This window comes from Carcharhinus amblyrhynchos, chromosome 7 (genome assembly GCF_965287045.1).
Source record: "Carcharhinus amblyrhynchos chromosome 7, sCarAmb.v2.hapA, whole genome shotgun sequence".
Taxonomy (NCBI): Eukaryota; Metazoa; Chordata; class Chondrichthyes; order Carcharhiniformes; family Carcharhinidae; genus Carcharhinus; species Carcharhinus amblyrhynchos.
Genome location: NC_137330.1, coordinates 78421956 through 78435419, shown reverse-complemented (window position 1 = coordinate 78435419; position 13464 = coordinate 78421956). Strand labels below are relative to the sequence as shown.

Sequence of the window (13464 nt, the reverse complement as noted above, 5' to 3'; positions counted from 1 at the left end):
CTGAGAACTATGAGTGGGGAAGGTTGTACTCAGACACATGAGTGGGTAAGGCACAGGAGTTATTATCCTCTGCACCAGGATGGTGAGAGAGACTGCTACAAATTGATGTAAATCCAGGGTGGGAGAGCACTGAGTGAAGGAGTGCTTCAGTTTGTTTTGTAGAATCATAGAACACTACAGTACAGAAAGAGGCCCTTCGGCCCATCGTGTCTGCACTGAACACAACCCACCCAGGCCCTACCCCATATCCCTGCATATTATACCCACTAACTCCTCTAACCTACGCATTCTGGACACTAAGGGGCAATTTCTTAGCATGGCCAATCAACCTAACCCACACATCTTTGGACTGGGAGGAAACTGGAGTACCCGGAGGAAACCCATGCAACACGAGGAGAATGTGCAAAGTCCATACAGACAGTGACCCAAGCCAGGAATTGAACCCAGGACCCTGGAGCTGTGAAGCAGCAGTGCTAATCACTGTGCTACCATGCCGCCATTGTTGAACTTGTAATGACTGCTCTTGTCCCAGCCCAAGGAAGGGGCTGGCATGTCACCCAGTCCCAGTTATAGCCAGTGTGTTGTGTGCAGGATGTGGTCCTAACATCATGGTCCTCAGTTTGTGCAATTTCAGACATCAAATGGACTATGGCTGACAAATTCAGGCAGGCGAGGTATCTGCAGCTTTGAAATTGTGGGAGCATCCGAGGATGTAAGATGGGAAGGGATGAGATTCAAATGGAGCAAAGATACAACCACTTCAAAATGTTCAGGGATGAACAAGCGGATATGCACCTCAAACAGGATGGGATCAAGGAATACTGGGACAAGACTAGAGGTCTGTGGTAGAGAGGAACTTTAACATTAGGCTGCTTCTGGATGATGGGAGGTGTTTCCATAATTACACATGTAACTGCACTACCATTGACCATGCTAAATTGCCCCTTAGTATCAGGGGGATTAGCAGGATAAATGCAAGAGATTACAGGGATAGGATTATAGGGATTGTTGTCAGTGCAGGCTTGGTGAGCTGAATGGGCTCCTTCTGCATTGTAGAGGCACAAATAAATAAAATAAACAAATAAATAAATGAATGAGAATCCCAGTACCTGGAGCTGAAAGCAGCACTTCCAAGCATCTGGCCAAAGCAATGTCATAGCACTAAGTTAAATTCGATAGGGGGTCGAGGAGTGGGGGAGGGGGGGGGTGTTGGGGGTGGGGAGCACTGTGGTGGAACCTTGGGACACACTTCACACTGGCCAAAATTTCAAGGGCAAGTACTTTCTGAACCCAGGCTCACTGACAAGTTATTGATAGAAAGAGGACCTTTGGAGACTAATGCTGATTCTTGTCAGGTTCTCATTCATACTGCAGAGAGGAGACCATCAGGAAGATTCAGCCTGTGTTCCTTGTTGTCTGCATTATCACTTGCAGGCCGGAGAAAAGAAGAAGATAGCAACATAGGTGCCTGGCTTGCCGAAGAGAGGAGATAAACACACAAGATTAAGGGCCAGCAAGACTTCTTCTAGAGATGCTCTGCGTGGGCTGTTCCCAAGACGTAAGGTGTACAGATCTCACATATCTTTTCTGCAGATGAGTTACCAATGGCTCTGCACGTCGACGGACCGGGTGACTCACATTTGCCACATTCTCCAGGAATTGGTGCCATGGGGACTGGGACAATTTCTATTTCTGGTGGCTGTGAAAGCAATCCCGACACTGAACCTCTACACCAATGCCTCCTTCCAAGGCTCAACTGGAGTGACTGGAGAAGCTTTCAAATGTCCAAGCAAAAATCATAGAGATCCTTTTTGCCAAGGTCCATAGTTATGTCAACATTGACGGAGGTCAAGCAAGCCAGGATCCAGAGCACTGGGCTTTGCTCTGTATTCTGGATTCCCACAGGTGTAGGGTGCCGTCGACTGCATTCATGAGGTTATCAAAGTTCCCTGGCAACAGGCACTTCAATACGTAAACTGTTAAGGCTACCACTTGGTCACACAGCTGATCTGTGACTATGAAGGAACTGATCATGCAGGGTTGCACCAGATACTCAGGAATCATCCACTATTTATAATTCTTGAATAGATTGCAGGTCCTGGGCATCTTCGAGAGCTCACATAGGATCTAGGCTGGCTTCTCAGTGACAAAGGGTGTTTGCAAAGGATGAGGCTGATGAAACCAATGGAGCGGCCACAGAATCTTTCTGAGAGAAGGTATAATGATGCTCATGCCGCTACCAAGTCATCAGTGGAGCACACCATTGGCATTACAAAGATGCAATTCCTATGCCTGGACAGATGTGGTGGAACATTCCAGGGCAGCCCCCAAAGGGTCTCATGGATCATTATGGGCTTGCTGTGTCCTACAACCTGCTGCTGCAAAGAAAACTGGCCAGATGATGAAATGGAGGAGTTGCACATCTTATCCAAAGAGGAGAACCTCGAAGGGGATAGGGATTATGCATTGGAGGAAGCTGAGGTTGCAGGGAAAGAGGCCTCAGCTTGGGCCAGATGAGACAGCTTTTTGTGTGAAGTTCTCATTGCCACCAGGTTCCACCAAGAGGATGAAGAATTGCACTGAGTACCCTCTTAGGCAAGTGCCCTCCATCAGGGGTCAGAACACCAGCCTTGCTATCACTCTCATTTCACCCATACACTTCAATATGAGAGTGAATAGTTAAACATCAGGATCACATTGTCCTAATCCTTTGAAAAATAATGAGGATGTGTCCTTGCTGAAGTGAGGTGCTAATTGGAAGGAGGAATGATGTGGTTTTCTGCTGTGGTGTCCTTTGGCCACCTCAGTCAAAATGTCACCAGGACTGAGGGCCTGGCTTGTGGAGGCCCTCAGGGGCTTTCTAGGTGTGCTTGTCACAGAAAGGAGAGAAAATTAGTGAATGGCAGGTGACTCTGAAACAGGACAAAGCACTCACTGTATGGTTGTCTGAGGGATGAGCTGGTGCAAGATCATCACTTGGCTGTGTGCTACCCATCTCATTTTTGGTGCAGGCATGGTCAATGCCCTTTCCAGCCAGCTCTATTTGTTATTCAACTTCCTGCAAGTGTTATAAGACTGTTGTGGAACATTTCTGGCTCTGAGGTGATTCCAAATGGCAGGCAGTTGAAGCAGAATCTGCTGAAGAATCTCTCCTCATTGAGAATAAGTTGCCAGTATCTACTGTTTGTATCCAGCTTGGCGTAATACCATGCTCTTCCAGAGTTTAGTCAGGCTTTCGCATGCTGAGAAAACAGGATGAACTTCTCTGGCTGCAACCTTGTTAAGCTGTGTCAAGTCAATGCTAATCAGATGGATGCATTCTATTTTGGGATTGGGATCATCCTGAAACACTATGCAGTTGGTTTTATGAATAGGGAGATGTTGTACATCCTGTCCAGCTGCTGTTGTACTTGTTTCATGAGGGGATGGGGACCCTTTTGTGAAGTGAAAAGGCACACAGGTTTAACTTCCTCTTTTGAAGTGATAGTATACGCATTTTTCAGATGTTCCAGTCTTGTAATGAGCTTCAGGAATTCACTTTTGTATTTGAAACCAGGCCTTTGTTGCTTGACCTCATCAATCTTGTGCAGAACATTCAATCTGAAACAGGCAGTAGTTAGCAGTCCTGGTTGTTGACACTGAACAAAGTCTCTTGTATTGCTTTGTCCTTATACTTCAGTGTCTTTCACCAAAAGCTGTAATCCTCCTGATGCATACAGGGATGATGTGGGCCACTAACCACAGTTCTTAATCTGACATAACTGTCATGTTGATTTCTGTATCTAATTTAAAATTTGTTAAATGGCCATTTATGCAACATATTTGATCTCATTCAAGAAGTATAACTGTGTGTCCCTGGTTTTGCAGTCCCAACATGTGGTTTCATCTTTGGGCCATGCATTTCAGAATTCTTCCCTTGCACAATTTGTCATAGTGTTCAAACCTATTGCACTGGCAGCATTGGGCTGCACTTGCAGGACATTGATCTCACCTGGTCCTTCACTCCACGATGCTAGCCTGGGCGTTGTGCTGGCCGCTTCCAGAGTTACTTCCCCTGACTTCACCTTTGCGTCTTTGCAGCTTAACTAGCTGGACTCAGCACCATGTTTTATTCCGTCCCCTTAGGTTTGTCCTGTGCTGTTCACAAAGTTCCGACTGACTAGCTATCTGGATTGCCTTTCCAGGGTTAGACCTTCCTTTGTTTTCAGATCTTCTGACTTTTTATTTAAACCTGAAGCAATTCTTTGTCTTAAGAATCAAATATGACAATCAGCCATGATCATAATGAATGATGGAACAGGTTGGAAGGGCCGAATGGCCTAGTCCTGCTTCTATTTTCTATGTATGTTTGTATGTATGAATCTTTTCCTCCAAAGTCTCCAATTTTATGATTGGTCTGGGCCTTGGATTAGTGTGAATTGAATTGAAAGTATAGAATTGCAATCAACGTTTGAAATGTTTTAAAGTATACCTTCAGCTTTAAGGGCTTTGTAAATTTCAAGATGACATTGCCCTTCATTCAGAACCAAAGGGATTGCCCATACTTGCTGGCTTTGGCGGGCTCTGCACAATAGTCATGACGCTCTTCAAACGTTTTGTTTTAACAATGGCAGGAGAGTGAAGAAATCGATAGTTACCTTTACACTTTGTCATGCATCCAGTAAGAATTGCCACAGAGTTAGAAACTGCCACCAATATCTCTTATCCAATTCCCCATCACTGCTTTACAAAGGTTTGTGACATTCTCCATGTATCAGTCAGTCTACTAATCACAACACTACTCAATTGTTCAACAGGAATCTTGATTCAGCTCACGTTATATCCATATGCCATAAATGAGGTTATTTTCGGAGCCTTACGTCCTGTGGAAACATTTTGTGGAAAAATCCCATTTGGTCAATTCAAAAACTTGCTAGAATATAGTACTTGGTTATCATAAGACCACAAGAGACAGGAGCATCATTAGGCCATTTGGCCTATCAAGTCTGCTCTGCCATTCAATCACATCTGATAACTTTCTCAAACCCATTCTCTTGTTTTTTCTTCATAACCTTTGATCCCTTTGCCAATCAAGGACCTATCGATCTTTGTCTTAAATACAATCAATGGCCTGGCCTCCACAGCCTTCTATGGCAATGAATTTCATAGATTCATCATCCTCTGGCTGAAGAAATCCTCCTCATCTTGGTTCTAAAGACTTGTCCCTTTACTCTGAGACTGCGCCCTCAGATTCTAGTCTCACCTACTAATGAAAATATCTTCCCCACCTCCACTCTATCCAGGCCTTTCAGTATTCTGTAAGTTTCAATGAGATCCCCCCTCATCCTTCTAAACTCTATTGAATAGAGACCCAGAGTCCTCAAATATTCCTCATACATCAAGCTTTTCAATCCTGGGATCATTCTTACGAATCTCCTCTGGACTTTCTCCAAGGTCAGCATGTTCTTCCTTAGATAACTGGTAGCAATTATAATAATCAAATAATGAGCAAATCCAGTTGATATTTCCATGTAATCCCCACCCCAGATATTTTGCAGCTGTATGAATTTGGAGTTTCACTTTGGAAATGATACAGAGGGCTGGGAGATTGGTGGGGGTGAGGTTCCCTGATTATGAATCACAGTCCTGACCACGACTGCACCCCCACCAATCTCCCACTCCTCAATGTCATTTTGAAAGAGTGGCTGAGCTGAAAATTCACAGATCCGCTCACTAATTTTTGCAGCTGAGAGTTATTTGACCATGTGTTCTGTGATAGTCATATGGCTGGTGTAAATGAATAATGGAACATGATGTCTGATCATTAAATTGACACACCCTGGCTGTAGTTCCATGGTGGTCGCCTCACCTGATGTTTTTACACATCTGCCTCCCTCAGCAAAGATACTCTCTTCCATTGACATATCGTATAGACTTTTGGACTTTTTTCTGTAGGCAAAACATACAAATATAGATTATCATTTATTTTTTCAGGAATGCAATAAATTTGAATTTGGCTACCATAGTGCTTCCATAATTATCTCTTTTTCTGCAATTCTTCATTGCAATGTGTTGCTTCTACATTATAGTTACAGAGGTAGGCGTAACTGGATGTAGATATTTTAGATGCAAATCAATTGTGTTTAGTAACTTCAGTGCACCATCTCCTTAAAGTTAAAAACAACAAATTTGTTTGAAACCACTCGTGTTTGAAAGTGACTTGAGCTGTGACTAGCTCTGCCCTTTCCCCACAGATAATTGCAGATTTTTTGTTCAACTTTGCTCCTGGTAGATAAATGTGACTGGCAAGATTGCCAGTTATTACCTGTTCACAAAAAGGTGAGACAAGCTTTCAACAGATATATAAGATAACAGAGAGATTCTCCACCTGGAACCATCTGATCTAAAAGAGACAGAAAAAAAGAAATTAAAAGAAGTTCAGGACAATTCTGGAAACAAAATATGGAAAATTCATTCCCAATCTCCTTAGGTTGTCGTAGTCAGTCCAGGAGACAACAACGTTACGTGAGGTCACCTTCACCAAGAGGGTTTTCAACTCTCACTTAACAAGTTCAGTGAATTCGGTGTTAACATCGTGATGGCAGCTTGTTCCCGCCAAGCATTCATCTCAAAGAAGTTGATTTCATCTTCTTCCTAATCTATTCAGTGTAAACAATTGATCTGAAAAAGCACAGTCTGGTCCCTTCATCATCTTGGTTAATACACAGGAAACAAAATGTAGGGATAAAAGAGAGGTTTTCAAGTTAACGGGCTATGATTCATGGAATGCCACAATGATCAGTGCTGTGGCTTCAGCTATTTAGAGATTTCATTAATTATTTAGATCGAAAGAGATTAACGAATCCAAGTATGTTCACAATACAACATCAGATGGGATGCAAAACTGAGTGGAGGACACAAAGAAGCAAAAAGAGATATGGGCAGATGAGTGACTGGGCAGCAAGGTAGCAGATGGAATGTAACGTGGGAAAGGGTGAGGTTCTTCACTTTGTTAATGAAGATAGAAAAGCAGAATTATTTTGACAAAAGGGATGAAACCTTTAAATATTAATGTTTACAAGGACTTGAATATACCCATGTGGGGGGATACAAAAAATTAACATGCTGATACAGCAAGCAATTAGGAAGGTAACTTTGAGTTTATTTATTATTTTCACAAGTATTGGGATATGGTGAAAAGTATTGTTTCTTGTGCGCTATGCAGACAAAACATATTAGAGTACATGGGGAGAAGGAAAGGATAGGGTGCAGAATATAGTGTTGCAGTTATAGACATGGTGAAGAGAAAGCTCAGCTTAACATATGATAGGTCATAGAGTCATAGAGGTTTACAGCATGGAAACAGGCCCTTTGGCCCAACTTGTCTATGCCGTCCTTTCTTTCAAATCCCTAAGCTACTCTCAATTGCCTGCATTTGGCCCATATCCCTCTATACCCACTTACCCATGTAAGAGTTTAAATGCTTTTTAAAAGACAAAATTGTACTCTCCTCTACTATTACCTTTGGCAGCTTGTTCCAGACACTCACCACTGTCTGTGTGAAAAAATTGCCCCTTTGGATCCTTTTGTATCTCTCCCCTCTCACCTTAAACTTATGCCCTCTAGTTTTAGACTCCCCTACCTTTGGGAAAAGCTATTGACTATCTAGCTGATCTATGCCCCTCATTACCTTATAGACCTCTATAAGGTCATCCCTCAGCCTTCTACGCACCAGAGAGAAAAGTCCCAGTCTATCCAGTTTCTCCTTATAACTCAAACCATCAAGTCCTGATAGCATCCTAGTGGATCTTTTCTGCACTCTTTCTAGTTTAATAATATTCTTTCTATAATAGAGTGACCAGAACTGTACACAGTATTCCAAGTGTAGCCTTACCAATGTCTTGTACAACTTCAACAAGACATCCCAACTCCTGTATTCAATGTTTGATTCAATGAAACCAAGCATGCTGAATGCCTTCTTCACCACTCTGTCCACCTGTGACTCCATTTTCAAGGAGCTATGAATATGTACTCCTCGATTGCTTTGTTCTGTTATGCTCCCCAACACCCTACCATTAACCAAATAAGTCCAGCTCTGGTTCAACCTACCAAAATACATCACCTCACATTTATCTAAATTAAACTCCATCTGCCAATGGCCCAATTAATCAAGATCCCATTGCAATCCAAAATAACCTTCTTCACTATTTACTATGCCACCAATCTTGGTGTAATCTCCAAGCTTACTAACTATGCCTCCCATATTCTCATCCAAATCATTAATATAAATGACAAATAACAGTGGATCCAGCACTGATCCCTGAAGCACACTGCTAGTCACAGCCTCCAGTTTGAAAAATAATCCTCTGCAACCACCCTCTGGCTTTTGTCATCAAGCCAATTTTGTATCCATTTAGCTACCTCGCGTGGATCCCCTGAGATTTAACCATATGCACACAGAGGGATCTGGGTGTGCAAGTCCACGGATCCTTAAAAGTGGCAGCACAGGTGGAAAAGGTGGTAAAGAAGGCATATGACATACTTGCCTTTACTGGAAGAGGCATAGAGTATAAAAGTTGGCGTATGATGTTGCAGTCATATAGAATGTTGGTGAGACCACATTTGGAACACTGCATCCAGTTCTGGTTGCCACACTACCAGAAGGACGTGGAGGCTTTGGAGCCAGTGCAGAAAAGGTTCACTAGGATGTTGCCTGATATGGAGGGCCTTAGCGAGATTGAGTAAACTAGGGTTGTACTTTCCACTCACAAAGCTGACTGTCCCTAATCACTCCTTGCATCTCTAAATGCCTGTAGATCCTGTCTCTTAAAATACCTTCCAACAACTTATCCACTACAGATGTGAGGCTCACCGGCCTGTAGTTCCCAGGCTTTTCCTTTTTAAACAAAGGCACAACATTTGCCAGTCTCCAATCTTAAGGCACCTCACCTGTGAATATTGATGATTCAAATATCTCTGCCAAGGCACCTGCAATTTCCTCCCTAGCCTCCCACAATGTCCTGGGATACACTAGGTGGCAGATGGAATTTATCTTCCTTGACGCGTTTTAAGACTTCCAGCACCTCTTTCTTTGTAATATGTACATTCCTCAAGACATCACTATTTATTTTCCTAAGTTCCCTAGCATCTATGCTTTTCTCAACAGTGAATACTGATGAAAAATATTAATTTAGGATCTCACCCATCTCTTGTGGATCCACACATAGATGACCTTGTTGATTCTTAAGAGATCCTACTCTCTTCCTAATTACTCTTTTGACCTTTATGTATTTGTAGGCACTCTTTGGATTCTCCTTTGCCTAGGTCCATTCAAAAGTCTGATGACAGCAGAGAAGAAGCTCATCTTGAGTCGGCTGATACGTGTTCTCAGAATTTTGAATTCTTTTCCCAACAGAAGAAGGTGGAAGAGAGTATGTCTGGGGTATGTGCGGTCCTTGATTATGCTGATTGCTTTTCCAAGGCATCGGGAAGTATAGACACAGTCAATGGATGGGAGGCTGGATTGCGTGATGGACTGGGCCTTGTTCACGACACTTTGTAGTTTCTTGTGGCCTTCATGAAATGACATCTTAGCCTTTATCTCAAGGGGATTAAGAATAACAAAATCTCACTACAGTGCTTTCGGGGGACTACACCTGGATTACTGTTTGTAGTTTGGTGTTCATATTTAAGGAAGGGTATACTTGACTGGAAACAGTGAATGAAAGTACAGTAAATTGGTTTCTAGGATGAGAGGGTTATCCTCAGATGACAGGCTGAGTAAGTTATATGCTCTGGGGTTTAGAAAAATGAAAAGTGATCTCACTGAAACGTATTGGATTTTGAAAGGACTTGACAGGATAGACACTGAGCTGTTGTTTTCCTGGCTGAGGATCTAGAACACAAGAGGTACAATTTCAGGATAAGAAATCAATCATTTGAAACTGAGGTAAAAAGAAATCTCTTCACAGGACAGCATAGTGGCACAGTGGTTAGGATTGCTGGCTCATAGCTCTAGGGATCCAGGTTTGATTCCCTGCTTGGGTGACTGTGTGGAGTTTGCACGTTCTCCCCATGTCTGTGTGGGTTTCCTCTGGGTGCTCTGACTTTCTCCCACAATCCAAAAGTCGTGCTGGTTATGTGCATTGGCCATGCTAAATTCTCTCTCAATGTACCTGAACAGGCGCCGGAGAGTGACAACTCGGGGATTTTCACAGTAACTTCATTACAGTTTTAATGCAAGCCTACTTATAACACTAATAAATAAACTTTAAAAACTTCATGCAAAGGATTGCGAAACTTTGGAATTCTCCTCCCCAAAGAGGAATAAATTAAAGACTAAGATAAACAGATTTTTGGTCTCTGAAGGAACCATATGATATGGGGAGTAGTTGGGAATTTCTCTCTGAACATCTGGGATGGATATGGTTTCCTGGAGTGAGCCCCTGTTTCTCTTCTCCTGTTCCCTCTTCAAGCTGCTTGTCCTCCTCTGCTCATATGATCATCAGTAAAAAGTCTGACAACACCAGGTTTTAGTCCAACCAACGCTGGCATACCCACATATGATCATCAGGCATAAGGAGCAGAAGTAGACCACGCGGCCCATCGAGTCTCCTCCGCCATTCAATCATGGCTGAATCATGATTCAATCATTGCTCATTCTTCCCATCAGGCTGCTGGTGAAGGCAAAAATAAATCGTGCTCATGATTGGGAACAAAACGTCACAGCAGATCCCAAGAAGTCAGCACAAAGGCTTGCAACATATTCAACACATCACACATCACTCCTGAACTTTAGCAACTTTAATGGCAATACAACGCAGCACTCAGGAGAAATGAAGGTGATTATTGATCCCTTTAAATAACACAGGTTAAATGTTCAGCTGTACAAGGCTATGAAGAGCTTAAGGACATCAGCTGCAACATTCAGATGAAAAATGGTCCGCTGGTGTCAAATCAGCATTACATTCTAAAATTGCATAAGTTATCATAACAATACAGGAAATAAGTTAGATAATGCTTCAATGTGTAAAAGGATTATTTGCAGGGAAATCAATTCATGGTAATCTTACAGTTTGCAGATTATCTGAAACTCGGAAATATAGTAAAGAGTGAGAAGGATAATAACAGAATTCAGAAAGACAGACAAGTGAAATGGGCAGACATGTCCAAATGCTGCAAAATCTTGACAATATCCAGGCTTTAGCCAACAAGTTGCAAATAACTTTGACACCAGGAAATGACCATCTCCAATAATTGAGACTCTAACCATCGCCCCTTGACATTACCATTGCTGGGACCTTTACTATCAACATCCTGGTTTTGGACAGAAAATGAACTGGATCAGCCACATAAATACTGTGGCTGCAAGAGCAGATCAGAAGCTAGGAATCCTGTGACAAGTATCTCAGCTCCTGACTCCCCAAAGCCTATCTACCATCTACAAGCCAAAAGTCAGAGCATGATGGAACTTACCTGGATGAGTTCAACAACAACACCAAATGAGCTTAATACCATCCAGGACAAAGCAGCCCAATTGATTCATATGCCTTCCACATTCACTCCCTTCGCCACTGAAGGACAGTGGGAGCAGGGTGTACCATCTACAAGATGCATTGCAGGAAATCAAAAGGCTCCTTAGGCAGCACCTTCCCAACCTATTACTGCTAACATTTAGGAGGCCAAGGGCAGCATATACATAGCAGCACCACCACTTGGAGGTTCCCTTCTGTTGTGTGTGTGGGGTCTGTCTTTTTATGACAGTACAGCAGAAGTGAATCACCTGACTTGAGGGACCAGTGGAAACTGAGAGTGAGTGATTACACCAAAGGATGGAGTCCTCTCTTTAGTAGAATCATCTAGCAGCCATGTTGTAAGCATGGAAGGGCTTGAGCTTTGCTCCAAGGCAGCTTAGAGCTACAAACCTCCCGTACCAAGTTTTGGTGAAGGTAAAAATCCTTGGTATTTTGCTTTTATCTTTGTTTATCAATTATTACTTTTTATTCCCAACATAGTCTGAAACATCTTGATGTCTGGAATGGCACAAAATAACATATTAGCGATGAGGTCTTGGCCTTGGAGGGAGTGCAGAGGAGGTTTACTAGGCTGATACCGGAGTTGAGGGGGTTGAGCTATGAGGAGAGGCTGAATAAACTAGGCTTGTACTCGTTAGAGTTTAGAAGAATGACGGGAGATCTCATTGAGACGTATAAGATGATGAATGGGATGGATAGGATAGAGGTGGAGAGACTCTTCCCGCTCAGAAAGGACAGTAGGACTAGGGGGCACAGCCTCAAGATAAAGGGGGGCGCGGTTTAGAACGGAGTTGAGGAGGAACTTCTTCACTCAAAGGGTGGTGAATCTCTGGAATTCTCTGCCTGTTGAAGTGGTGGAGGCTGCCTCGCTAAATATTTTTAAGACGCGGGTTGATGGGTTTTTGATAAGCGAGGGGATTAAGGGTTATGGGGAGAGGGTGGAAATGTGGAACTGAGCCACGACAGATCAGCCATGATCTTATTGAATGGTGGGGCAGGCTCGAAGGGCTAGATGGCCTACTCCTGCTCCTATTTCTTATGTTCTTATGTTCTAGGTGGATCAATTGGATGGCACTGCCTACCTGTAAGTATCTGGTTCAATTGAAGTTTGGAAAAAAAGGGATACCCATCCAAGTGCCTGTTTTAGGCCAAGTAGTGTCATAAGAGCATAAGAACATAAGAACAGAGAGAGAGAAAGAGAGAGAGAGAGTGAGAGAGAGAGAAAGTTATTGAGGTAGTGCCAGACCCTGAGGGATAGATGAATTAACAAACCCAGTGACTTTCTTTTTTGACTGGTGTGGCCAGAAGTTTGGAAAGAGATTAACCCTCAGGAACAAGATAAGTCAATCTTGAACTTAAAAAGAAGGATCAATGTTGTTTTTGAAATAAAAGAAAGATATACCCAGCTAGATAAAAGCTGTGTTTCAAATTTAAAATGGAAAAATCTGGAAAGAAGATTGGCTGCAGCAAATAAGGTCAGAACTTTAAAAAAAGAAAAGGTTTGTGCCATAGTGCAGAAAAGTGAAAAACTGAGACTGCAAATCTCAGAGCCTGCAGGGACCATCTGCACTAAGGGGCAGTTAGGAAGTGAAGTTTGGTAGTTTTGGGAACAAAATGAATTCTTTAGCTGCTTCAAAAAAAAAGAAAATAAACTAAAAAGTCAAAATAAGATAATAGTCCTGAAAGGATAGTGCCAATCATTCTGAATGAAATTAACAAAAAGAACCCAGAATACTTAGGCAGCAAAGAAACAAAAAAAATCTACAGAAGTCATTGGAGATGACTTCTGCAAGCTAAAAGGGAAGGTAATGGTCCGATAAAGGATCCAAAAAATGGAATGAATACCTTTCATTTCCAACAAAGTGTGAAATCCGTTGACGATGTCTGAAATGCCACAACATAATACCTTCCAAGTCACTCACCATCCTGACTTAGAAAGATGTTGCCATTC

At 42.6% G+C, this 13464-nt stretch overlaps 1 protein-coding gene across 1 annotated transcript in view; it reads right to left on the bottom strand.

Moving 5' to 3' along the window:
- The window catches only part of LOC145345076 (4-galactosyl-N-acetylglucosaminide 3-alpha-L-fucosyltransferase 9-like), a 67945-nt gene that overhangs the window by 9328 nt on the left and 45153 nt on the right, over positions 1-13464 (bottom strand). The window contains exons 2-3 of the mRNA XM_080192644.1: positions 6305-6382; positions 5849-5928 (exon numbers count right to left, since the gene is read on the bottom strand). Of these exons, the coding sequence (XP_080048770.1) occupies positions 5849-5903 (55 nt within the window). The 5' untranslated portion in view covers positions 5904-5928; positions 6305-6382. The remainder of the gene's footprint in view (positions 1-5848; positions 5929-6304; positions 6383-13464) is intronic.